The 27920-nt window shown below is 49.2% G+C and overlaps 2 protein-coding genes across 3 annotated transcripts in view; one reads left to right on the top strand and one right to left on the bottom strand.

The window, feature by feature from the left end:
- Positions 1–6320: 6320 nt before the first annotated feature.
- SP9 (Sp9 transcription factor) lies at positions 6321–9926 on the top strand. The gene is made up of 2 exons (XM_004577048.3): positions 6321–6487; positions 7495–9926. Exons 1-2 carry the CDS (start codon positions 6467–6469, stop codon positions 8935–8937), a joined length of 1464 nt encoding a protein of 487 aa, XP_004577105.1. The 5' UTR covers positions 6321–6466; the 3' UTR covers positions 8938–9926.
- An 8725-nt stretch (positions 9927–18651) lies between these two features.
- Positions 18652–27920, bottom strand: part of CIR1 (corepressor interacting with RBPJ, CIR1) — a 37097-nt gene continuing 27828 nt past the window's right edge. For both annotated transcript variants that reach the window (XM_058664656.1, XM_058664658.1), the window contains 3 exons: positions 23350–23456; positions 22410–22495; positions 18652–19623 (listed from right to left, as the gene is read on the bottom strand). In XM_058664656.1, the coding sequence (XP_058520639.1) occupies positions 18951–19623; positions 22410–22495; positions 23350–23456 (866 nt within the window). In that variant the 3' untranslated portion in view covers positions 18652–18950. The remainder of the gene's footprint in view (positions 19624–22409; positions 22496–23349; positions 23457–27920) is intronic.

The raw sequence follows: 27920 nt of genomic DNA on the forward strand, positions 1-27920 counted from the left end.
CCCTCCCCCGGGTCGGAGCTGCTGGCCGAACCTGGAGGAGGAGGTGAGCTCCTCCGGGACAGCTTAAATGCTTCTTTCCTCCCCACGCAGGCTCCCGGGGACGCGGGCCTGAGTGTCCTTGTCGTGGGAAGCCGAAGGCTGCAGCGCCTGCCGACCAGGAGGCGTCGCCGGACGGACTCCAGGAGCCGGCTTGGATTCCGCCACCGCTAGCCAGAGAGGAGCTGAAGGAATCCAACCTCCACCCCGCGGCAACGACCTGGGACCCCCCAACTTTCGAGCCGGGCCGCCGCCCTGCCCACGTCGCGCCCTCCAGCGTCCAGAGCGCAGGGCCCTGGACTCCCGCCGTAGGTGGAGGTCACGGGGCTCCAGCAGCCAGCAAGGCCACCCCGCTCTTCCGAGCAACCCCGGCTGGGGTTGGGGAAGTAGAAGGGGCAGGTGGCCCGCTGTGGGCGAGCTCCTCCCTCGGCCCCGGGCAGGGTGGTCCCGGTGACCCACCGTCTCCTCCCGCCCTGGGTCTAACTTAGGAAGCGGAGAAGAGAGGCGAAACATTTGCATCTCGCCACCCACCGGACAAGCCGGGGAACCCGAGTCTCTACTAGAAAAGTTTTCTCAATAAATGTGAGCCGTGGGGGATCGGAGGCTGGGCTTGGCTTTCCCCCACCCCCCACGAGGGTGCTACGGATGTAAAAGAAGTGGGAGTCGTTCTCCCCTCCCCCCACCGCTGTCTTTTTTGTCTCCCTTCCCGGTAGGAATCAGGCCTATAAATCATTCGCATTGTTTAAGGTACATTGATCAATCTAATGGCTTGTAATAGGCTCCTAATTGCCACTTGCAGAATCCTGCAGGCTCACGTTTCGAGAGGGAAGGTCCTTAACTCCAGCCAAGTCCACCTCGAGCTGCAGACTGGGGCCCTGCGGAACCCAGGCTGGAAGCGCGGGCAGTGACCTCCACGCCCCACCCGCCCTACCGGCTGGGCGCCCAGAGAAGGGAGGGGAGAACACGCTCCCGAGGTGTTTACCGCACACTGCATCCCCTCCCCCACCTCACTTCCACATCAGGCCATTCATTAATGAGCAAAGCTCGCAGTGCCCTGTATTGATTGTTTTAGGACTGGGGAGAAACCTTCCCTATTTGCATACTTGTGTATGAATGTACAGTCAAAACTTGCTTAGTCACTAACTGTTGTGCTTTGAGTTAGGTGTTTTTATTTCTAATAGGGCCACCTCGAGAGTTACCATAGGGAGTAATATCCGGAGAAGGGTGTGCTAAATAGAAAGAAGAAAAGACAAACTTTCTCAAAGCAATCTCCTAAAAGTGGCTCCGCAGGCAAACAACTCGCCGTCCCGCTGCTGCAGTGCCTTCTCCAAGCTGAGGGGGAGGCAAGGAAGGCACCCCAACGACTGCTGGTCAAAGCTTGAAACTGAAGAACCTGGCGCACTTTGGTTGGCTGTTTTCAGCATTCGTTCCAGGTCCTTTTAGGGTCCTCCAAGTCTTTAGGGTTGGCTCAATCAGTGCATCTGCTCTTCAAAAAAACCGACACCGAGCACCTTGCTTAGATCCAACCTCCCACGGTGGTTGGGGAGGAAGGGAGGGAGAGACCGAGGCACCACCTCTGGCTGAAGAGCGCCCCCCCACCAACCACCACCAACAACCTCCCCCTAGTTTCCCAGTAATGCAGTAAACAAATCTATGATGCTGTTGAATAATCTTCCAATAATTGCAGTCATTAAAATCATCACAGAGTCTACAGTCACCTTCCTTCCTTTGACACACTAGTCTTTCCTTTAATTGTTAATACATTTTTGGCTCAGATAAACAGATCAAGGCAAGCTTAAAATATATGTCCCAGACGCACCCAGCAGCAGAAAATTAGTTGTGTAGCAAACATTTGGACTGTACTTAATAGATGAGGGTATTTCAATTTCTCCAGCAGACCTTACAGAGAAGGATTTGCATCTGCCACTGTTACTAACTAGTAGAGGCACCTCTGAGACAAGAGAGGGAAAAAAAAACTCCTATTGGCCTGTGGATTCTTCCTGGCCGTTTTATTTGCAAGGGTTGGGCTAGAATGAGGACATTGTAAAAACAAATCTTAAAACTAGACAGAAACTGTGGGAGAGTTTCTCACTTTTTCAATTAATTCCTCTTGATCCATTTGATCTCAATGCTGGCGCTTTTAAAAACATAAATATGTGTTCACAGTAAAAGGTCTCCCTCTAATCAAAGACTGCATTTCATTTTCACCCACAGTCGCCAAGCTCCATCTGGGGAAAACATTCACCCCACTTCACAGACTCCAGGAACCGGGCTGGGTTTGCTGCGAGGTGATGGGGATCCACTGGGGCAGGTTGAGCCCTCCCTCCCTCTTTTAAACTCCAGTTATTCATGTATCTGCCCAACTCCCACACTGAGCTGACCTGATCATGGTTGCTCTGGTGTAGATCATGCAAATGAAAGCATAATTAATTGCACAAATGATTCAAAAGAGGAGCTCAGTGGCTTAGCACATAAATAAATAAAGGCAGGTGGGAGGACAGGTCAGATAAACTCTTCTTAGGTGTTCCTCACCCCTTCCCTCCTCTCCGCGCCCAGGTTCTGGCGACCCAGGCGTGGAGGGCCAGTCTGCCGGGCCGAGCCCTGGACCTTGCCGCTCTCCTCCCCCAAGCATCCGTCCCCCCCCCCCAGGTTCTCGGCTGGGGCTCCGCCAGCCCCACATCCCCTCCCCCTTCCGCCCTGTACTGTGTGTCTGCCGCTAAACTCTGCCTTAGGTCTAAGCTCCCGGGAGACCGGGCAGCCACCTCGAAGCTAACCAGCTGTTGTATCGGATGGTTCAGAAAATAACCAGCTCTAGGGTCGCCGCCCTGCTTGGGCATCAGGCGGAAGGCGTTTCGTGTGCTGCGTTGGAGCGCCAATCCTCCCGATCAGCGCTAACGACGGAATTGTTTCCTCGGCTTTGCCTGCTGAACACGGCAACTTGAGCAGTTGCTCACATCAAAGCTCTCGGGAGAGGCGAGATGGGAGAAACAATATTTGTTCAAAGGAAGTGAACTCTTCCCTTTAATTACCCTATTCTTCTTTATTAGGACTCCTATTGAATTCTCCCCCCCCCAAAAATGTTGATTTAACTATAGTATATTTACGATGTAAATATATTCAGAGATGAAAACGTCACGGATCAATTGTAAAGAACCCGGATACATAATTTTAAAAAATCAGTTTCAGTGTATATCAGGTTCTCACCCCACTTTCGCTGCTCAGTCAGATTTGTTTATGCAGAATCGACATTTAATAGTGCTAATTGCACTCCAGTTAAATTGCCCTGATTGCAGAAAGGGAAGCAATTTTCGTGCTCTCTGTCTGGGTTTGGAAGAAATTGTTTTATATTCACCTCTTTATAAAGAAGTGGAGATAAGGCACCGGGGCCTTTGCACAAATTGCACTTAGGGCCTGACTGGCAGCATTCAGGCGCTATAATAGAGCATTATTTGGCCGTTTTTGAATAATGTAAAGCGTTTGCTGAAAGCTATTCTCCTGAAAATTGCTTTAACTTTTAAAAGGGTGATGATTCACTCCAAACCAGGCCTTTGTTACATTGTCATTATTTCCCCAAATGTTTTAACAGTCAGCTCAACACTTTAGCATAACACATTGATCTTTGTTTAAAAACTAGATTTTTTTTTTTTTAGAGGATGGGGGAGAAAAAATCTGTCAAACCAAAAAAAAAAAAAAAAACACGCACAACTGGACTTGCTTGGGAAGATTTCGGTGGGGTCCCACCTTGGACAACAAGCGGCCCGAGTATCCGCCCGCGTTCGCGGGGAAGCGTTCCCGAACTTGTGTGCGGTGACTTGCCTCGGCAAGAGCACGCGGGTGCCCAGGTCGGGAGCCTGACTACTGTGGCTCACGGAAATAGTCGGCGGGGGGTGCGGGAGAGGCTAGGCAGGACAGGCGAACAAGGCACCGGGAGCCCGAGGCGCCTCCGAGAGCCACCCTGCAATGGTTGTTGGCTGGAAAATGTCACCGGGGCTAAGCGGCTTTCCAGGTTGTCTTATTACTTTGGTTTCCTTAAGAAGAGGGTGTGTTGGGGGATGGGGAAGGAGGTGGATGGGGAAATCCTGCGCACTCTCGCTCTCGGGGTTGCACCGCCTCGCTGTCACCTAACAGAGAATCGACGCCAGGACTCCACGGGAAGCTGGGGACCGGCTCCCCTCTCTAGGGCATCAGTCACCTGTTGGGAAGGGCTTCTGAGTCCCCGCGGCCGAGCCTGCCGGGTCCTTCCGGGGGCCTTAGTTCCTACTGTAGCCTCCACCTCGCCTCCCCCGGGGGTAGTTTTCACACCTCCGCCCCCTCCGATCTCTAACGTGGTGGAAAAGGGAGAGCGCGGCGCTCCGATGAGAGCTATATGGTTCTCCTTTCTTTTTCTCAGTCATAATTTCTTTGGTGCTTTTGCCAACCTTGAACCAAAAGAAAAGAAAACAAACAAAAACCAAAGGCATTTCGATGAAGAGCACCGCGACCCTTCTGGCCCTCTGCGCCAACGGAATGCACCAGGACTCTCACAAGCTCCTGGTCCGAGCCGAAGAGAGGCTCCCAGGGTGTTGGCACTTTGGGGCCAAGGGATCTCGCAAAAGAGAAGACGCTGGGGGACACTAACACGTCCTCCACCCTTGCTCTCCCTCCTCCGAAAGCTGAATAATTTGGGGGTCGATTAGCGATACAAATATATTTAACCCGGGATCTGGATTGGAAGAGGATCGGGGATACATTCAAACCAGCACCCGGGTCTGCCCGAGGGCGCTGGCACTCCTGGCTCGAAAGCAGATAGCTCCTGGCTTTCCTGGAGAAGAAAGAGAAAGCGCAGCCTAGAAACACAAACAGCTTCGCGCTGGCCAAGAGACTGGAGGACACGCCCTTGTCCATCCGTGGACTCCTCTTTGCACACCGACTGGGTCTAGGGGGCAGACGTCTGCACGCTTCCCGCCTGCACAAGGTGGACGCGCCCACGTGTAGCCCAGTCCCTGGCCCTCGGCCCTGGAGCGAATTGCAGGTCTTAAAGAGGCTCCCTTGGCGTCCCTGTGCGAAAGCAAGTCGCAGGGTCCCAGACCACCCCCTCTCTCCTCTTGTAGACCCTAGGGGTCTGGAATGGGAGTGGATCCGAGCTGGGGCCCTGAAAACTCTTGATTCCGGGATGCGAGGCGACATGCAAATCTTCAGTGGGTTAAACAAACAGCCGAGCAAACTGCAGCTTCGGAGGGGGTGGCAATGGGGGCGGACGCCGCTCGCGCCAGTCTGTGTTTCCAAAGTTGTTACAATGTGAAAATAAGCGGCTTCGTGCAGCGTGCAGTATGGGTTGATGCCTCCCACCCCCATGCCAGCCCCCAGCCAAACCCGTCAGATAATCAGCACGTCCCACTGTTTAGTCATATTTGACAACTGGGTTAAGCTGGTAGCTAGGCGCTGGTGAAACCTGTACAAAAGGGTGCCCTCAATTACCACCAGGAGCTCCTGGCGTGAGTGGCACTTGTATTACCCCCTCCCTCCCCGGGTCAGAGGCCACAGCGACAATTAGGAAGTCACTTAGACCGGCCGCGTGGGGGGATGGGGTGGCGGATTGCTGCAGGCTGCAGGTCATCCCGACGAATCAGCGGGTGTAGACTTGTACCAAGAGGCCTATTTATGTTGCCTCCTCTCGGAGTAAGCCCTTCGCGCCCCCTCCTTAGTGCCATTCAGACTAACACCAGAGCCGGGAGGGAAAAGGACCTGAGTGCCTGCAAACGACCGACGCGGATGAAATCGCGACCCAGAAGGACCGACGCGAGCTGAAGTTGTGTTGGCAGCCAAGAGCCGGGACACACAGTGAGCGCTTACATCCTCCTCTGCCTGGGCCCGGCCAGCGCAGCCTTCGCCTCGGCCCCCTCCCTCCCTTCCCCACCCCCAATCCCTCTCCTGCCCCCTTTGCCACAAGTGGCGAATGCAGAACTATCGGCCCCAACTTGCAACATCCTTGGGGAGGCTCGGGAGGGTGGGGGTGGGCTTGCGGCTCCATCTCCATGCTACTTAAACCTGGCTCGGTGCGTGTGTGTAAATTTTTAATTGCACTGTAATTTTTTCCATTCCCTAGCTTACCTCCCCCACTACCCCCGCCCCAGCCCCACTCTGGTCCTTGCTAGCCGTCTTGACTGGCACGCGCCGGGAGCCCGGGCTCGGGCCCCTCGGCGCGTCTGATTGGCTGCGGGGCAGCTCCCGTCTGCTGTGCCCGCGCCCTCATTGGGCGAGAGGCGCAGCCAGCGGCACTTCAAAGCGGGTGCTCCTCGCACTTAGGCTGAGTTTAGCCGGCGGGAGCCCGGAGTCCGCTCGGCGCGAGCGCGAGGACGCCGAAGCCGCGCGCGGGACCAGAGCAGCTCTGCCGAGCAGCCGCCAGGCTCAGCCCCGCTCCTGGCCCGGCCACGCAGCCCAGAGACCTGCTATGGCCACGTCTATACTCGGGGTAAGTCGCAAGCGCCGCGACACATTTGCTCATTCCGACCTGGAGTTGGTTTTTCGCTATGGCTTGTCAGGGTCTGCGGCTCCCAAGAAACTGTTGCTGTCTGGGCGGCAGCTTGAGCTTCTCTTTGCACTTTCCACATTTCCGGTACTGGTTTCTAAGTTCCTGGAACCTGGGAAAGGTCTGCAAGAAAAGCATCTCTTAAGCAAGCCCCCGTTCCTTTTCCCTTTGGTTTTAAAGAAAAAAAAAACCAGAGATTACCCTCCCCCCCCCGTTGTGATTTATACCCCATCCCCCCCGCCCCCTGCTTTGGGGATGGCTGAAATTGCGCGACAGTGGTGTTTCCAGCCTACGGCCTTCATCGTTCTTTGCAATCTTCCGTAATCACGTTAATAAACATTTACATTTCCGCGGCTCCCCAGTTTGCCCGTGACTTTGGGCTGCTTATCCTCCGATGATTTTCAGCGGCAGCGTGTCCATGTGTAAACATGAAAATCAGCATTTTCCCTGATCTAGGAAGAGAAAGCGGTGTCGCCACCCCTGGAAGGGGTGCTCTGAGTCGCGCCTATCCCAGGGCCTCGGTGGCGGCCCGCGCCTCTAGGCTGTGTTTACCTTCGCGCTCGGCCCGGAAGGGCGCCTTGTGGGGCGGGGAAGGGGCCTGTCGGCCGAGGGGTGGGCTGACGGCCACACGCAAGTGTGCGGGTGTAGGCACCGGGTAGCAGGAACGGCGGACGCAGCCTTGACTCGTAGCCGGTACCGAACAACAAGTTTCAGGCGCCGGGACCTTCTTCGCCTCTAGCCCCCCCGCGCCAGCCGTGGCGCCGCCTCTGCCCAACGCGTGGCGAGGAGGTGGCACGGGCCGGGGAGCCACGGCTCCTCCTCCGCCCGGGACCAGCCGAGGGGGAAGCGGGCTGCTCACGGGTGCACTTTGTGTCTTCCCCCCACTTTCTCCTGCCCTCCTCCTCCTCGCTCCCTCCCTCGCCCACTCTCCCTCCCACCCCCCACTTTAGGAAGAGCCGCGCTTCGGAACGACCCCGTTGGCCATGCTGGCGGCGACCTGCAACAAGATCGGCAACACGAGCCCGCTGACGACGCTGCCGGAATCAAGCGCCTTCGCCAAAGGCGGCTTCCATCCCTGGAAGCGCTCCTCGTCCAGCTGCAACCTCGGCTCCAGCCTCTCGGGCTTCGCGGTGGCCACTAGCGGCCGCGGCTCGGCCGGTTTGGCGGGCGGCTCGGGCGCCGCCAACAGCGCCTTCTGCCTGGCCTCCACGTCGCCCACGTCGTCCGCCTTTAGCAGCGACTACGGCGGCCTCTTCTCCAACTCGGCGGCGGCGGCAGCGGCGGCGGCCGGGGTGTCCCCGCAAGAAGCAGGCGGTCAGTCGGCTTTCATCTCCAAGGTGCACACGACGGCGGCCGACGGCCTCTACCCCCGCGTGGGCATGGCGCATCCGTACGAGTCTTGGTACAAGTCGGGCTTCCACTCGACGCTGGCGGCGGGGGAGGTGACCAACGGCGCGGCGTCGTCGTGGTGGGACGTGCACAGCAGCCCGGGGTCGTGGCTGGAGGTGCAGAACCCTGCTGGGGGGCTGCAGAGCTCGCTGCACTCGGGCGCCCCCCAGGCCTCGCTGCACTCGCAACTGGGCACCTACAACCCCGACTTCAGCTCGCTCACGCACTCGGCCTTCAGTTCCACCGGCCTCGGCTCCTCGGCCGCCGCCGCCTCGCACCTGCTCTCCACCAGCCAGCACCTGCTGGCCCAGGACGGCTTCAAGCCGGTGCTACCCTCCTACTCGGACTCGAGCGCCGCCGTGGCTGCCGCGGCCGCCAGCGCCATGATCTCGGGCGCCGCGGCCGCCGCCGCCGGGGGGAGCTCGGCGCGCTCCGCCCGCCGCTACTCGGGCCGCGCCACCTGCGACTGCCCCAACTGCCAGGAGGCGGAGCGGCTGGGCCCGGCCGGCGCCAGTCTGCGGCGCAAGGGCCTGCACAGCTGCCACATCCCGGGCTGCGGCAAGGTGTACGGCAAGACATCGCACCTGAAGGCGCACCTGCGCTGGCACACGGGCGAGCGGCCCTTCGTGTGCAACTGGCTCTTCTGCGGCAAGCGCTTCACGCGCTCGGACGAGCTGCAGCGGCACCTGCGGACTCACACGGGCGAGAAGCGCTTCGCCTGTCCGGTGTGCAACAAGCGCTTCATGCGCAGCGATCACCTGAGCAAACACATTAAAACGCACAACGGGGGTGGCGGGGGCAAAAAAGGAAGCGACAGTGACACGGACGCCAGCAACCTGGAGACGCCCCGCTCCGAGTCCCCCGACCTCATTCTGCACGACTCCGGCGTCAGTGCTGCCCGGGCAGCGGCGGCGGCAGCGGCGGCAGCAGCAGCGGCGGCGGCAGCGGCGGCTGCGGCCTCTGCGGGAAGCAAGGAAGCCCCGTCCGGCCCCAACGACTCCTAGGAGGCCGGGCGACGTGCACAAGTGCGCTAACCGAGACAACCCAGAGCGATCGAGAGGTTCGGAGGGCAAGCTGGCAGCGGACGGGAGGACGGACGGGGCGGGGGTTGGGGGTGGCGGCTCCAGGGAAGCCCCTTCCCTCTCCCCCGGGCCCGGGCTGCACACGCTGCGTGGAGCTGGCACCGGGGCTCTGGGGCGCAAGGCTCGCCCACGACGCCTGGAGCTCTCCTCCCGCCGTCGGCGCCTAGACGAGAATCGAACCCGCGGCACAAACAAAAAGAACCTTTCTCCGACACTAACACTTCTGAAAACTGCACACGCTTAGACACACACTCACGCACACGCACCCCGGAGACCCATAGCCATGAGCGCACGCACACTCGCACACAAGTCCCGAGCGCACAGCAATACACGGGAACGCTCGCTCCTGCCCGCGGCGCTCTCAGAGGCGTCTTGCCCCCATCCCCACTCCAGCAGCGAGCCGCGCAGCTAACGACTGGCGGAACCTTGGGGAACAGACGCGACCCATCAGCACGGACCCTTTGTGTGGATTATACTATATATTAAATGCTCCAAGTCCTGCTTGATATCTACTTGCGATACTTTTCTTTTTTCCTAAAAAAGGGAAGCGTAAAAGAAAGGCTTAAGGTGAGAAATTATACTGGAAGTCTAGCGACAGTTTCTTTGTATTTCATAACATCTGTAAAAATAGGATTCAAAAGAATGTGTTCTCTTTTTATTTTCTTGTAAATGTTCATTCGAATAGAGGTTTTTTTCGGTGAATTCCTGAAATTCAGGAAGTTTTTTTTTAATTTTCTGATGCACTTTGTGAAAGTCAGTATATATGTAAAAGATATTTAAGATGTTGAGTTATCATTTCACTCAAACGCGTAAGTTAAGGTCATCTAAAGAAATTAAATGCGTTTATCTGTATGAAGAAATTCTTGACATCCTATTTTCATTTTGGTGTTATTAAAGGACTCTGAACAATACATTTCCTTTCCACCCCTCAGTAACCTTCACGTGGGTCAACATTTTATTTTGTTGTTGTTGGGGGGGAAATTCCCTTAATGTTAGCTGTAGGTGATGTAAAGTTTATGTGGGTTATAAAAGCCATAATACATATACGTTTTTGAGAAGTCAAAATTATTTATTTGTATATCAACAGCATAAATTAAATTGGGCTATAAGAATGTGTAATTGTATTCCTTAATGGGAGGGCTCTCAAAAGGTGACATTTACAACTCCAGAGGCCTTTTAAAAAGGCCTTCACTAGGAAGGGTCCCTGCACCTCCCCGGTGGATTTGTTTGTTTTTAAATTGCTTTAAAAAAAAAAAAAACAATCTGTAAGGGGGGAAAGAAAAAAAAAGCATTTTTAGAAAGAAGTCTTTTGGCTCCCAAGGCCCTGGGCGTTAGGAGGCCACTCAGGGGACTCAATGGGGAGAGTCAGTACCCGGAAAAGACATTTCATGCCTAAATGAAAATCTTGTTAAATGTTATTAATTTTGACTTAGCGCACACAGCAGCCCCCTGTGCCTTGTATTCCCTTATTAGGGATTCATGTCTTATCAAATATCTAATTAATCTCCTAGACATCATTTGTTCTGGCCAACTTTATCTCAGCTGGTCCACCGGGAAAACTCCAAATATTCTGTGTGACAAAGCTCCCTTGAAGATCTTTTTAATTGTCTAAATTAACTGCACCAAATTTGCATGTCAAACGTAAAGGGCAACCTGAGATAAAATGTAAACGTTTTAAAAGCCCCCAAACTAAGCACTTGATTTGATAACTGGGCTTTTTCATGTTATGGAAGACAACTGCTCCTGGCCTTTTCAAAGACGGCTGATCTATGCAAATAGTGAATTGGAAATGGCTAGGTCCCCGCGCCCGCAAATGGCCCTCGCAGGTTATTTGAATATCAGTGGCGCTGCTTCTGAAAGGGTTCAAGGATGCTCTCCGACTTCTTTGTGATTACTCAGTGCGGCGTCTTATTCTGAAGAAAAAAAACTCTGGAATAATTAAAGGCTGGGATCAGGCCTGGGAACACATTTGGGACAGGAATCTCATTTAGACAGTCTCTTTCAAAATAAGGCACAGTTAAATTGACCAGAAGGCAATTATTGAAATGAAAATTATTTTCACTCTCTTTGTCTTCTGACCACCAACTTAACAGCCTTGGTTTGGAAAAGGGAAGAAGGAAGGGAGGGAGGAAAAGACGAAGAGAAAATTGGGCAAATGAGATAATTTCGCAATTCGGAAAAAAATTCCATTTAGAAAATAAAGCACATATTCACGGAAGAAAAATATTTCCAAAACGCTTCCCAAACAATGGAGAAGGCAGGCGAAGACAGCACCAACAGATTTTTTCTTTCTCTTTCTCGAGAATCGTCCGTCTAGTGAACTACTTGGTTGAAGGTTTTGATTCTCGGGAAAGAAAGAAAGAAAAAAAAAGATTAAAAGAATCAAGCTAATGCTTCATCCCAGCCTGGTGGGTGGGTTAGGAGCCTCGGGACCGGGGGTCCCAGCGGGGCGATCGGGGTGTGGGGAACTTCCTCAGACTCTTCCCGTCGCGCACTCTCCGGCGGCCCCGCTTCTCTTTGCTCAACTTTCTCGTCACTTTCGCCATTTTCTGCGTTCGCTCGGAGGGCTCGTGACCGGGGTTTCCCGCGCCCGCGCGCGGCTTCTGACTCGGTTCGCCCGGGGCGCATTCGCTCCGGCCGGTTTTGTTGTTGTTGTTGTTGTTGTTGGCCGGGTACCCCGGAGGCCGAGAGAGTGCGGGCCTGTGGTGCGGGAATGCAGCTGCGGTGGGCTCCGGGGAGCCAGGGCGCCCGGGCGTCGGGCCCTGGCCCGCTTTGTTTCCCGTGGATAATAAAGGGCAGATCAAAGGGTCTGGGCGCGCAGGTCCCGCCGGCCGCGCGGCTCCCTCCTCAGGCCACTGATCAAGGCCTCTGGCCCGCGGGTCAGCGGACGTCCATCACCGCGGCTCCCGGGGCTGCGGCTGGGGCCCGCGTCCAGCGGGGATGCGGGCGGGGCGTGCAGGGGGTGGGGGAAAGACTGGAGCGCGCAACACCCGAACTGATGACGGGCGTCGCGGTATGGGGGGGTGGATAATAGGGTCTCGCCCGCGGCCGAAACCCTGTGGGACAGAGCCCGGCACCCTGGCTCCCGCCTTGGGGCCCGTCCTGTTACTCCCTCCAGCCGGGGCGCCCCAGGAAGGGGGTGGGACTCGCGGAACTTTGACCCGAGCTGGCGGCCACCGGCTGAGGCCGAGCCAATTGGAAAGAGAGAGGCCCCCCGGAGCGAGGACGCGAGTCGAGTTCTGGCGACCCTAGTAGAGCTACGCCTCCCCAAGGGCCACCGCTGGCTGAGCCTGTCCCGGGCCGTGGCCTGGAGGTCGTCGTGGGGTGAGGACCTGGGCCGGGGGTGGAAGGCGCGACTTGGTTTCGGCCGTTTTCCCGCTACGCGCTTCCCGGCAAGCTCCCGGAGCGAACGTCAGGTTCTGGCGGGCCGTTGCGCCCTCTCAGGCTCCCTGTCCACACCTTCCCTAGCTTCCTTTTTCTGACGCTGCCTTTTCCCCCCTTGGAGTGAATTAGTAGACCCTACATGATGAGTGAGATGAGGGCGGGGGAAGGGAGGACCAACATTGTTTGGATGGGAGAAGCGTGGGCACCTGAACAGCGTGTCTGGCCATTCCGCCGCATCGTTTCAAGTCTTGTGAAATTCAATTTCTTTTTATTGAGACAGAAACTTTATTTATTTTAACTCTAATCTTATTTGCATCTATTATCTGTATTCACTAAGGCTCTCTCTTCCACTACAAAAATGCAGATGAAGTAAATCTCACATAAATCCCGCCCATTTGTGTAATTGGTATACTAAGTGTTTATTTTAAGTGAGAATAATTTAGCTACAAATTTTCTTAAGGAATAACATTCTTAACACATTAAAAAAACTGAAAACTCTGATTTGCTTTTATGTTTGACAGTAGCTCTTGATTCCGCCAAGAGGAGCGCGCAGAGTGCGGTTCGCGGGCGCCACCTAGAGCTGCGCGGCGGGAAAGGCGGCGCTGGCGGCCCGGCTGGCGGCCACTCGCGCACCGCCCGGACCGGGCTCGGGTTCGGGGCCGCGACTCCCGTCCAGGCCCGGGCCGCAACCAGCCGGACTGCCGTAAGGACCAGCGAGGGTTTGTGTTTGTGTGGAGTTCGTCCCCACTGTCCTCTCCGGGGAGCACTGCTTAGGAGAGGGTTCCCCAGGACGGAGGTGGTGTCTGGAAACAGCGAGCTGCACACTCCAACAAAACAAACGAAACGACGGCCCACTGGGCCATGGTCGTAGGATGGTCGCATCTAACCTCCCCGGCCGGGCAACTCTAGCGTCTTCCCACTCCGACTTGGGGACCACAGGACCCGGGAGGCGGAAAAACCGTGCGCGCAGCGTGCCACGCCCTTCGCCCCCGGACCCGGGACCCGAGCCGAGGGCCCCCCGCGCTGCTAACCCGGGAGCGCCGGCCTGCGGGTAGAGCAGGCGTCCGGCGGCGCCCACACAGGCCACCTCAGAAGAGCTGAGTGAGGGACCCGCCGCGGGGCCGCCGGACTCCGGCCCTGAAGCACAGGCCTCTCGCCGGGTCCTCCCGACGGCCGCCGTGGCCCCGGCCCCGGCGCGGCGGTGGCACTGGCCGGGCCGGCCCGGCGGGCGTCAAGAGGCCCGACCTCCAGGCACCTAAGAAAAGGTGCGGGCTCTCGGAGGCGACGCCCTAGTGACCCCTTTTACACTCCTCCTTTCCCCCTTCGAAGCACCCCCCCCCCATCTAAGATGGGTTAGCAGCTGGGGGCGCGGGCCAGTGTCCTGCCTCACGCCACCCGCGCAACCCCAATCCCCGGCACGCAGAGGTCCTCCCCTGGCCACCCTCTCCGCTGCACACCACCCACTCTCCGCATTTATTGTTTTAATTTTTAAAAGCGACACCTTCAAACCCCGCGCCCGAGGCGGCGGAAGCGCCGGCGGCCTCTGCCGCGAGAGCCAGGGCCGAGGCTCCCCAGCTCCCCGGCTCCCCGACTCCACGTCCTGGCGACTGCAAAGGATCGAAGCGCCTTTCCGGGAACTAGCAGGCACCTTTGCGGCGGGGAACTCGGCTGGGTTTGTATTTGCTGTTTTAATACAAACCCCGCCGCACTGCCTATTTCAAAGATGTGCTAATTACTACTTGGATAGCAGGGCGCAAAGTCCTTGTCCATTTCCCAGTACAAAGTAGGTTGCTAGAAAATTTGAAATTGCCTTTCAGCCTAAAGCTGCCTTACCTGAATGTCATAATTACAGTAATTATGTACATCCAAATTACATGCTAATTAAATTAGAATCAAATCGTTCTAAATCGAAATCAAATGAGGTAGTGAAGAATTAATCAATGACAACATAAATAGAGAGCTTCCTTCAGAGATATTTATTGTAACGATCCAAGGAGGGAATCTGATCTGAAAAAGTCACCTGTTTATTTACTTTCAAATTAGTAATCAGTTATTATCCCTTCTCCATAATTTTAACCGTTCAGTGTTATTTACCCCCATCCCTTCCAGACGCTGGAGTTTATGGAAATACGGATGAGGTAAATACTAGACATGCCTGCCCCATATAGTATGAATATAAACATACGCAGGGTGTTCCTACTCTAGGTGAGAAGGTTCCAGAATGTCCGTGTGAACACTAGCTTCGCGGGCCCGTTCGCAGGGACCCCGCGAGGCGCAGCCTACATCTCAGTATTTGGAGTGGGTTTTCCAAGACCCTTGCCCTCGAATCCTGAGCATTCTGTCCTGTCGGGCGGGCATCAGACACTTCTGGAGGGGCCGTCTCTGGTGGCTGGCGGGAGTTGACACTGTCATGGAGGCCTCAGGCGCGGCCGGCCGTGAGGGCAGGCGGGCAGCCCGGAGCGCGCCCCTCGCCGAGGCGCAGGAGCCGCCGGAGCCCCGAGGGCCAGCCGCCCTGAGGCCCGCGCGGCGGAAACTCGGCGAGCTGGGGCGGGAAGCTGGCGCGCGGAGCCCCGGGACGCTCGCAGTTCCGGTGGTCCGCGGCCTGCGCCACCTCTTCTGGCTGAGCTTCGGGCCACCCCGAGGGCCCACGCCCCTCGGGTACAGGCAGTCGGGCGGCCTTGTGGCGCGAGAGGCGCTTCTTCTGGGAAGGGGGCATGCGCCCTCTTGCTCGGCAGCAACCGCTCCATTTGGGTTTGGGGGGTGTGCTTGGGAAGCGGGACGCCCTCTCACCCTAACCCCCGCCCCGCTCCGCCTCCGGCTTCCTTCTTTGGGAAGCCCTCTCTGGCAGCCTCCCAACCCCCGGAGTCCCCTGGGCCGCGCCGTGTGTGCCCACCCTCTCTCGGGAGTCCCGAGGGTCGCCGAGGGTCCAGGCGTCGGGTGTGTCTGTGGGGACGTAGGCTGGCGCCTACCCCGCATCTCGTTCCGTGGCTCTCTCTGGAATTGTGGGGTTCGCTGCTGTGCGGAAAGGCGGCGAGGAAGTGTCTGTCTGTCTCCCGCTCTGTCGGCTGGGAGCCGGGTTTCCAAAACCCGCGTCACCTGGGACAATGCTCAGCCGCAAGGCCTGAACATCCGGGTTCCTCGTCCCACCCCAATCCCGTCCTGAGCTTGGTGGTCCCTCACAACTTTGATAGCGATTTCCTTCCTTTTGATCCTGAAAAACTCTTAAGGCCTGCAGCCCTCCCTTTAAGCTCTTTGCAAAAAGTGGTAACTATAGCAAAAATTTTTCTCTTCAGAAAACCTAAACATGACGTTTAAACATCTTTCAGCTACTGAAGCTTAAAAGAGTAGTTTTTGTCCTGGTCTTAGGCGCAGGGTGTGCAGTATGTGACCTGGCGGAGCGGCCTTGCCCCGGTGTGGCAGCTCAGCGGTCTGCAGTTGAGAGGCCCCTCATGGCGCAGGTGAGTATGGACCCGTTGGAGCTTCTGGGAGTGCTAAATGTCGGGGGCCTTACGGGCTGGAGCTGAGTTCACCGAGCATCCAGCTCCTGGCAGAGCATCAAGGAATGTCTCTCCCATGCTTTCTTGGGAAAAGCTTTTTTTCCGACGACAGCTCCTAACTGCGTCCCTGGTTTACCTGGTGGGGTAAGCCAAGAAACAGGTGCTGCTGTCGTTTGGACCGTTATCAAAGGAAACGAGACTCATTTACCGCCAGACCTTCAGATAAACAAGCCCTAACCTAGCAGCCTGATTTTCCTGGCCATTTATAAATCGACAGCACCTCCTACAGGAATGAATTTGCTAGTGTTCAAGTGTCAGGCCAGGGGAAACGAGGTTCAGACCTCAAAGGGCCTCCCAGGCCTGAGGATAAATGAACACGTGGAGGCATACTTACATTTCTGGCCAAGAATGTCTCTGTAGAGTTAAGAACGATAAAATTCATCAGACTTTTTTTTTTTTTTTAAAAAGATTTAATTGGAAAGTCAGATGTACAGAGAAGCAGATACAGAAAGACCTTCTGTTCACTGGTTCATTGTCTTCTAAAGTATCACTGCTGAGAAATCTTGTTTGGGTGCTCAGAACATGGATTCATTAAACATTGAGGATTTTTCATTTTCTCTGTACTCAGAGGGAGCTCCACACATACTAGACACCCTTTTGATGACAGGGTTCACCTCTAGTTTCTACTTTACATTTTAAAATCCAAAGTAGAATTAAAAGCCTAGTAATTTTCCTTTAAAAACCCCCTTGCATTCATTTCCCCTGTATCATGATATGCAAAACAGATAAGGTAAGCCTCTTGGAGGCTGGCTTTCAGCATGCTGGGATTGCATGTGGTCACAACTGCCTTCTGTTCTAGACATTAGTACATGAGGCTGTTAGGCCTGTCCAGCACCCTTCCATGACCAAGGCTGACAGCCACACAGCAAACCAACATCTTACCTCACAAACTAGATATTTTTCTTAGAACTGAAAGAAATATTGGAGCTTTCAGAGCATTCTGTAACTTAACTGCAAAGGATAATTAAAGACTAAATCCTTTTTAAGAAAGATTTAATTTTTAAAATTTCTATGGGAAACGTAGATTTACAGAGAAGAGAAACTGAAACATCTTCCATTCATTGGTTCACTCCCCAAGCGGTTGCAACAGGAGCCAGGAGCCTCTTCTGGGTCTCCCACGTGGGTACAGGGTCTCAAGGCTTTAGGTCATCCTCTACTGCTTTCCCAGGCCACAAGCAGGAAGCTGGCTGTGAAGTGGAGCACCCAGGACACAAACCAGCGCCCATATGAGGGTTTAGTCACCGACCCATCGTATTGGTGGATCCCCCCTTTTCTTTTAAAATTTATTTAAAATTAATGAAGTTAGAAGTGGACCATATGAGGCAAAAGGACCTAAGAAATGATAATGTATTTAATTCATTTTTAATTACAGGATGCATTTCAGCATTTCTCCTGGTGAACACTATATTGGTTCAGAAGCCAGTTAAGGCAGTAAGTATTGCACAGGTTTTGATATTATAAAAATTATAAAGTCTAAAAAGCTATAAGGTAGAAAATAATTATGGCAACACTGATGAGATCAAGGTGTAAATTAGCAGTCTATCAACTTTAAATGCATACTGTTTTCTTTTTAACATGAAGAAGGAACCTTTGAGATGCACTGTTTATTAAAGAACATTGTAGAAGGAACTTCGTTCTCCCCTCCAACTCTTAAAAATCTAAGCAAAGGTTTGCTTACACCCTGACACAGCTTCGAGAGGGTTTTTACGTGTCAATAGCCGAGATAAAGGTTCATATCATGGCTTTGCTTCTTCAAACTTGCTTTTCTACAGCACTTACAAAATTAACTATCTAATCAATGTTTGTATTAAATAACATGCTCTTCATTTAGAAATAGAACCCTAGTAACAAAAGCACTGTACCCATGATGTGAAATGTTTTTGGAACTGAATGTTAAATGTAGATTTTTTTCCTGTGGTTTTCCTTTACCTATATCCTTTCAAACACACGGGAAAATCTGTAGCTAAATTAAAACATTCTTTACATCCTGGTAGTCAAGAAATCTATCTGGTTTGCACTGTGCTGTGACATTACATGAATGGTTAACCTCTGGTAGGAAGACCATCTGTGAGAGGCAAGGTACTTGTCTCTCAGGATTGTACACAGGTCCTAACCTTGGAACCTGTGAATATGTTACACTGCACAGAAAAGGGGAATTAAGGCTGCAAGTTGATCAAATACAAGGGAGATGACCCAGGATTCTTCAGATGGGCCTGGTGTGGCTGGGTTTCCTTGTAAACAGAAAAGGGATGCATGATGAGAGAGTGTCAGAGTGATTGGATGCCAGGACTTGGCTTTCCTGTGTGAGCTTTGAAAATGGGGGAAGGAGGCCAGGTGCCAAGGAATGCGGGCAGCACCTAGACGCTAGAATTAGTCAGCAAGCAAGCAGGTGTTCCCGTCCAGCCCCAGGAGGAACACAGCCTGGCTGACACTGCGTCAAGGAGTCCATGTCAGACATCTGAGCTCCAACACTGTATGATACAGGCACCACAACTAACACATCACCCAGTGTGAACAGCTAACTCTAGGACAAAACTTGAGGGGAGTTTAAGTCTTCAATATCGATCACATCGGTGTTTAATGCACACTAGTGAATTTCAACAATACTGTACTTTGCTTCAAATAAAATCAGAAATTTAAATTTAAAAAGAACATTAAATTCTACCCAATCAATATGTTGTCATTCTTTTAATGATATTACAGAACAAAGAAATGTCACAGTTATATGGGATTTTTATCTGGCATAGGGCACAAAACACAGTTACGAAGAGAAAATAGTTCTACAGCCCTGAAATACATGGGTATAAGTATTTGGGAAGTTCATTCTTTCAGTTCTCCTATAGTTGTACACTTGAAACGACAATTTGCAGAGATAGAAAATTAAAGCTTTTTTTTTTATTAGAAACATATAGTACATAAATTAGCCCTTCCTAAAGGTACTCATTAAGAAAATGGAGATGGTTTTATTCCCAGATAACTGTCACATGCACTCCCTCACTCTCCGCTTCTGCTTGGCCGTTGCATCCCTGCGGGCTTCCTGTGTGTGTCTTCTCTGTGGTTATGTGTGCCACGGCTCCTGGCATCATTCCTTCCGTTCCACTCCTCCCGAGGGCTCCACTGTGGCCACCTTCCCATCTCCCTTTGCTTGTAGCCAACAGGGCTTTGGCTCCGGCTCCTCTTCCTCCTCTCATCCCTGCTATGGCCTCTGCTGCTCCCTTCGCGTCTTTCAGATCCTCTTTCTGGGCCATGATTATGGCTTCTGGACTTTCTGTCACTATCACAATGGCTCTGTTTGCTATTCTCTCCAGAATGTTCCTGTTTTAAAAGCTCAGGCTTTTCCTTGGCTTTTTCCTTGCTGTGACTACTAGAAAGTTCTTCACAAAGTTTTCGCTTCTTAGATTTGTCTTTCTCTTCAGAATCATTTTTATTCCTTGAATATTTGCTTTTCTTCCTTTTCTTTTCTTTTTTCTTACCTTTACTGTCACTCTCACTCTCACTACTGCTTTCCGACGACTCAGTAGAGGAAGAGGAGGAGGAGGAGGAAGAGGAAGAGGAGGAGGAGGACTTGTTTTTATGTTTTTTGTGTTTATTTTTGCTCTTCTGAAGCTTCTTCTTTTTTCTATCTTTTGTCTTTTTCTTTTTTTTCTTCTCGAGTCGATCCAATTTCCTGTAATTGGGGAAAAAGAGGAACAAATTGAAAAACTATCCTTTCACCAACAATTGCAGAATTGTCAATAGGCAATTTTTATTTTCTTAAGAGCTACTGAAAAGTCAATCCATATATAAATACATCACTTATTAAATGACACATAATTTTTCCCTTTTTACTTTATGTAAGACATGGACACATAGTTTTTTTTTTGAGGTATCTCAGGTTTATTAACACATAAAGTTTAAATAAAAAATAAATGCATTAAGTCAAGTCTCTGACTATGCTCTTCACTAGTAATGACAATTTATTTTTAAAGACTTATTATTATTTTTTTATTGGAAAAGCAGACATACAGAGAAGGGAGATGCAGAAAGATCTTCCATCCACTGGTTCACTCCCAAGTGGCTGCAACTGCCAGGGCTGAACCAATCCAAAGCCAGGAGCTTTTTCTGGGTCGCACACGTGGGTGCAGGGTCCCAAGACTCTGGGCTGTCCTCGACTGCTTTTTCAGGCCACAAGCAGGGAACTGGATGGGAAGCAGGACTGCTGGGATTAGAATCGGTGCCCATATGGGATCCCAATGCATGTAAGGTGAGGAGTTTAGCTACTAAGTTATGGCGCTGGGCCCAGTAATGACTGTTTCAAAAACCATTGTGACGTAGGCACTTGGTGAGGGCCATGGTTTAGGAGCAGGTTGTGTGTCTGATTCTGGCTTTTTGCTTAATGTACACAGTGGGAGGCAACAGGTGAGAGCTCAGGATGTTTGCGGGCATTGAGCGAGTGAATGAAATATTTCCGTCATCTCTCTCTGCCTTTCAAATAAAAATTCAATACAAATTTGAAAAAAATCACAGTGTAAGAATTTGAAACTATAGTACTATAAATGAAAATGTATGAAAGATCTGTCATACTCATTAGACCTCAGATGAAAAACTAATTTTATATATGTCTATTTTAAAGTCTGGAAATATTACTCAACATTGATGACTAAAACTGAAGAGTATTTGCTCCAGAAATTATGCATTAGAATATACTTAAAATTTTTGATACTATTTTTTGTTATGTAAGACAAAATAAACACATACTAATTTCCAACACTCGTTTACTCTTTAAAATAATTCGGACAGCTGTGTCCACAATGTGAATGCTCAGAGAGTACATCACAATCCCAGATCCATTGAATCACAGCGTCCTGCTGCGCTCTCTCCAAGCATTCTCAGGACTACACACACTGAACACATTATGAGCTCCCTCTGTTGGACTCAGCAGACATTTCTTGGATTTCTCAATCCAAAGGAAGTCTATTTAGCAACATTTGTACTGACTTTAAATTTAAGCATTCTTTTCAGTATTCTTCATGAAATATTGGAAAACTACAGGGCCAAAACAGATGAGAAGCAAATACTCATAATTTCAGCAAATTGTATATAAAAAATACAGTTACATACAAATAATTAATACTACAGTTAAGTCTATTTCCAAATGTGTTATAAAAACTGTAATACTTGGGCTTAGCACAGTCATTTGATTGGCTAATGGTCCTCCTTCCAGTGCTGGGATCCCATTTGGGCACCGGTTCATGTCCTGGGTGCTCCACTTCCTATCCAGCTCCCTGCATGTGGTCTGAGAAAGCAGTGAAAGGCAGCCCGAAGCCTTGGAACCCTGCACCCAAGGGGGGACCCAAAAGAAGTGCATAGCTTCTGGCTATGGATCAGCTCAGCTCAGCTCTGGCCACTGCAGTCACTTGGGGAGTAAACTGACCATTGCAGCCAACTGGGGAGTGAATCAGCCAGTGTGGCCATTTGGAGAGTGAACCAGCAGATGGAAGATTTTTCTCTCTGTAAATCTGTCTTTTCAATAAAAATAAAATAAATCTTTTTTATAAAAAAGTGCAATACTTTTGTAGCACAATCTGAACATCCGAATATATAATCTTGTACTTATCTTTTCCTTTTTTAAAAAAAGATTTATTTTTATTGGAAAGGCAGATATACAGAGAGGAGGAGAGACAGAGAGGAAGATCTTCCATCTGGTAGTTCAACTGGCTGCAATGCCTGGAGCTGAGCCAAACTGAAGCCAGGAAACTGGAGCCTCTTCCTGGTCTCCCATGTGGTTGCAGGATCCCAAGGCTTTAGGCTGTCCTCGATTGCCTTTCCAGGCCACAAGCAGGGAGCTGGATGAGAACTGGGGCTGCTGGGACTAGAACCGGCACCCATATGGGATCCCGGTGTGTGCAAGGTGAGGACTTTAGCCGCTAGGCTATAGCGCCAGGCCTAATCTTGTACTTATTTTTCTTTCATTTTTTTTTTCTAAGATATTTACTTGTTTGAAAGTAGAGTTACAAATAGAGGGAAAGTTAGAGAGATGGGGAGCTTTCATGAACTGTTTCATTCCCAAGATGGCCACAACAGCTTGGACTGGGCCAGGCCGAAGCCAGGAGTCAAGAGCTGCTTCCAAGTTTCCCATGTGGGTACCATGGGTCCAAGTACTTGGGCCATCTTCGGCTGTTTCTCATTGGGAAACAGGGAGCTGGATTGGAAGTGGAGCAGTCAGAATGCAAATCAGCACCCCTATGGGATTCTGGTGTTGCAGGCAGCAGCTTTACCCACCACACCACAATGCCAGTCCCATATGCTTATTTTCATGTTACTGAAAGAATTATAATACTATCACTGAAGGATAAACCAAAAAATGTGATGCATGGTTTAAGCACCTTCATGAGCTCTTATGATTAGAGTTATATGACACAACGATGAAACATAAATAAAAAACAAATCCATCAAATCTAAATTCTTAATTACCGGAGAAGTTTCTGTTTTTGTTTGGTTGTTAGGGACTTCAAAAATTCAACTTCTGGATCTTCTTCACCCTCACTTGCAACGTACTCCTATGTAAAGCAAGACATCATTAAATTGCTGCATTTTTCAGATAAGTTATCAGACAGGAAAGAAAACATTTATAAATAAGTTTGGTAATACGGACATATTCATAGTATGTAGACGCTTATGACATTTTGAATTGGGAAATAGGAAGGAATTTAGACTTTTTCTTGTGGTTCACCTGCACTAAGAGGTTAACACGACTGCTCTGCCAGCACGAGCAAACTTTGTTAGGAAGAGGACAATAGGGAAATCAGGTAAAGCCTCACGTATAGCATGGCTTCCCAATTCCATCTCTTTAATGAGATACTTGCTTGTTTAAATATTTCACTGTTAATTTAATGAAATGTAAAATCTAAGCCATTAGTCTTATAGGAAGGCCAATGTATCTATAATTTTAACCTTCAAAATATCAATAGTACAATATCAAATATATGATATCACTCATATAGCCTTTCCAATGCAAACATTTTCTGTATTATGAACAGTTCAATAAAGAAGTTTAGAGTTGTTTCCACAATTTTGGGGGTTTGTTTTCATATACATCTTCCCACTGGCCCTCTGTCATGTCAGGTATAAGTTAGCAGGAAGCAGAAAACCACTAGCTCATCACCACTTAGATATTTTATCCACAGAAATCCAGAGAGGCAGTTTCATTTTATTAAAATATAGGTTTATAAACAATTTCTCATTTAGGTTAAAATAATAAAGTGGCAAAATCAAAACATATCTTAGGTATTTTCCTTGCTTTATCTTACTTTCCTATGGATATATGCATATTGGAAAACGTTAAGTAGCAATTCTCAAGCAATCACATTTAGATTTATAGACATTTTCAGCTTACTGATAAAAAGATCATTACCTGTGATGGATCATTTACGGTCAAGTTTCTCCCCAGTACATTTCGTTTCAGTGCGAACCCACTGTTTCTCATCTCCGCTATTAGCTCCGAGGGGTGCATCGATGGTCCTGTTCACAAAAATCACAGTTTGAATGTATCGTTTATATCTCGCTACCTTTCACAGACTCCACAGTAGGAATGCAGTTGAAGCTTTGTTAAGTAAAATCACAGCTAAATCAACTCAATAATCTTCTGCTGAGCAAATAATCAGATATGATTTTCTAAAACAGCAGTCTGGAGATTCAGAATAGAAAATAATTGCATTTTTCTTTACGTGCAAGGGGATTCTCTTCTTATGTAACTTTGTCATATTGCAAAAGATACATTTAGATGCTCTCTGGTTCACAGCTTTTAATATTAAATCAAAACAAAATGAGAAAAAACTACAATTAAACTTTTAATGGTTATTCTCTCAGTATAAGTTTATTTAAAACAGACACTTTTAAAGCATATCAGCAACTTTATTATCTAGATGCCAATTCAAAATGCAAATATCAATATCAACATGAAATACTCTACTATATGCTTGCTGTTATCAAACACACACACGCACACCTATAGGTAACCATCAGGCACTTTAACCTTACCTGTGCTTATACCCAGACTTTGACACTTCTGTGAGCACAAGGTGGTGACATGCAATTTTAGACTGACAAATAGATGTGCTTGATTTTACTTTTCATAAGGTCCTTTTGTAAAATCCCAAACTGAAAAATAAGCTTTATTTGGTCTCACAATATGGACTAACAACAAACACATTTTAAGAAATACCATTTTTTAAACTCTGTTCCCTTATCTCAACATTAGGTTATGCAAGGTCGATCATTCCTCTTTCCTGTGTATTTCCTTGCTTCACTGCCTTTTTGCAGGTAGCAAATTAACAACAACCTCTCAATGGCAGCTACTTAAAGACTTTGGCCTAAATTATCACTCTGGCTTAAATGGACCACTCTGGGTCTGCTCCTGTAATGTAAGGCAGTTACTGCAGACAAGAATTCATAAGGGTAGGGAAAGGATAAAGAAACCTTCAAAAATGGATTCTCTAGTTTACTGACTAGTTGATTTCTCTATTTCTTTTTACTGCTTTACTGGGCTTTTATTATTTGCATGTTCATCTACATGTTACCATGCAAAAGATAAGCAATAGCAGTTGTGATAAAAAAAAATGTGCTTGGGGGTGCCAGCATTGGGGCCTATAGCCACATGCAGACCCATGTAGGCCTCTGGTATGACTATTTTTATTTGTTTTTGTGGTATGTGTGTGTGTGTTTAAAATATTTATTTATTTGAAAGGCACAGTTAGGGGAAGTAGGGAGAGCAAGCTTCCATCAGCTTTTTCCATGTATATTAGCAAGCAGATGGATCAGAAGTGGAATATCCAGGCACCCAAATGGGTTTTGGTGGTGTAAGTGGCAAGTTAACCCACTATGTCTAGACTCCAGACTCAACAAGTTATGTTTAATTGAACTACATTTAGCAACAAGACATCTTCATACTTCGTTATCACAGTAGTAACAGTAGCTATTAAAATAACATTGGCAGAAGTGACTGCAGCTCTCTGAGAACTCAAAATGAGCAGATAAAAATTGATTATACAGATACAAGCATAAAACAGACTCCACAAATACATCCAAATGCAAAACACCTATTTTTATGTTTGGTATCTTATTCATTTTAGTAGCAGTGGAGTGCAGTGTCAGGAGTGTTCTGTTCACACTTTTTTCTTTTTTAAATTTTACTTATCTTTATTGGAAAGCCAGATATACATAGAGGAGAAGAGACAAAGATCTTCCATCTGCTGGTTCACTCCTCAAGTGGCCGCAATGGCTAGAGCTGAGCCAATCAGAAGCCAGGAGCCAGGAGCCTCTCCTGGGTCTCTCACATGGTGCAGAGTCCCAAGGCTTTGGGCCATCCTTGACTGCTTTCCCAGGCCACATGCAGGAAGTTGAAATACAAACTGTCACCCATATGAGATCCTGGTGCGAGCAAGGTGAGGACTTTAGCCACTAGGCTGTTGTGCCAGTCCCCAGTAATATGATCTTAAAATTTTATTTTGAGGGCCCAGCATTATAGCGTAGCAGTTAAAGTCCTCACATTGAGTGTGCCAGGATCCCATATGGGCGCTGGTTCTAATCTCAGCAGCCCTGCTTCCCATCCAGCTCCCTGCTTGTGGCCTGGGAAAGCAGTCAAGGATGGCCCAAAGCCTTGGGACCCCGCACCTGCGTGGGAGACCTGGAAGAGGCTCCTGGCTCAGGCTTTGGATTGGCTCAGCTCTGGCCGTTGCAGTCGCCTATGGGGTGAACCATCGATGGAACATCTTCCTTCCTGTCTCTCTTCCTCCCTGTATATCTGCCTTTTCAATAAAAAATAATTTAAAAAATGTATTTTGAAAGATGCTTAAATGTTATCCCAAATGAAATATGACTATTTCCATGAAAGCACAATCTTCTGTCTTTGTGTTCCTTCCTGAACTGTTTCCAGTGAATGAGCCACTCCCTGTCACTAAGTGTGAAAAGGACACTTAAGATGTACCAGTCATAGTATTTGATCAAGAGGGAAATCTATGTCTAGCGGGAATTGTCAGGAATTATCTTACACTTCTGTCTGATTCCCAATACTATCCTACCATTTCTGCTGTAAGAATGCTTCTAGAAAGTCATCTTTGAAAGGGGCTAAAATAAGGGGCATGGTAGGAACAAGCAGCATTAAGTTCCAGGGGAAAAATGAACGAAGCTATTAATAAAGTGTGTGGGTGATTTTTATTTATATAGATGAGAATGTTTTATGTATGATTTTCTAAAGGTTATGCAAGAACCAATTGTACTGAATTGTAATAAAATGCTCCATCCTGGGAATTTTCCTAATGCAATGCCAGTTCAGCTGCATGGAGGCGGGAACGCTGGGCTTTCTTACTGCCTTCATCCCAGGGTCACAATGGAGACAATAAACTGACCTCTATTAAAACACACAATTTACAGGAAATATTAAATATTTCATTTTAGCCTATGTGTATGAAAAATTCACAAGGGCAAGAAAATAAGGAACTCTCCTTACTGTATGCTAGTAAAAATTACTGTTTATCAGCAACAACCTTGCCTTAAACAATCACGAGTTAAAGAACAACTTGCATTTGATTATATCTTTATTACTGAAATTGTCAATTTATATGCAAATGTTTTAGTGGCGACACATTGGCCACAGTAGTTACCAAATAATCCAGAGGGCTAAGAAAAATCATTTGAATTCTGATAAACATTAAATATGAGAAGGTAGCATTCTGCTTTATGGGAATATGACTGCTCTTACAAAAAAATTATATATTCATAAACTTCAAAAAGACACTGAATCATTTCCAATGTTGTGGTGTAATGGGTTAAGTCGCCATCTGCAATACCAGCATCACATATGGGTTCAATGGTTTGAGTCCTGGATACTCCACTTCCAATTCAGCTCCCTGCTAATGCAGTTGGGAAAGCAGCAGAGAACAGCTCTCACTATTACAGCAATTTGGGGAGCAACAAGAAGATGGAAGATCTCTCTCCTTTTTTTCTCCCTGAACTCTGCCATTCAAGTAAATAAAATAAATATTTAAAAAAGTGTTGAATCCAAGAAGTCAGACAAGGAATGATATATTAAGTTCAAGAACAGATACAACTAACATATGGGATCAGAACAGTGGTTGTGGAGTGCAGCCTGAAAAGGGACAGACGGACATTTTCCAGGGTGATGGCAATGTTCTCTATCTTGTCAGAGATGTTAGGTTCCCAAGTACATAGGAGTATCAAGTTCAAACTTAAGAGTGGTACATTGTACTTTTTTTAAAAAAGAGGTTACACAGGATATTTTAAACCAGCTGTGTGAGCATCACAGTACAGATTCTAACTGTATCAGTGTATTACAGACTGAACTGTGACAAAAGCCCTGTGTAGATGATCTGAACTTACACACCTCTATGTGTACTTAATCACTAAACATTATCCCAGAAGAGATAATAAATAGATTTACAATAGTTAGCAAAGTGGGCTGGCACTATGGCACAGCAAGTTAAGCTGCCACCTGCAATGCTAGCGTTTCACATGTTGCTTCACTTCTGATCCAACTGCTCTAGCCCTATCTGCTCTACATCTGGATGGGAAGTGGAGCAGCCAGGACATGAGCTGGCATCCAAATGGGATCTCAGCACATGCAAGGCAAGGATTTAGTTACTAGGTTACCACACTGGGCCCAAGGCTTCAATTTCTGTTTACTGTGCTCATATTTCATAAAAGGCCACAGGGATACAAAAATAAATTGAGATATGGTCTCTCTTTCATAAGAAATGTATGAAGAGAAAGAAATAGAAATTCGGTTTGGTTTTCAAACTCTCAAAGAATTTAGGAAAAGTGGGGTGTGTACTGTTGCCCAGTATATTAAGCCATCTCTTGGGACACTACACACCACAGCAGAGTGCCAGTTCTAGTCCCTGTTGCTCTGCTTTCAATCCAGTTCCCTGTGAATGTGCTGGGAGGGCAGCAAAGGATGTTCTATCTGTG

This window comes from Ochotona princeps, chromosome 5 (genome assembly GCF_030435755.1).
Source record: "Ochotona princeps isolate mOchPri1 chromosome 5, mOchPri1.hap1, whole genome shotgun sequence".
NCBI classification, from domain to species: Eukaryota; Metazoa; Chordata; class Mammalia; order Lagomorpha; family Ochotonidae; genus Ochotona; species Ochotona princeps.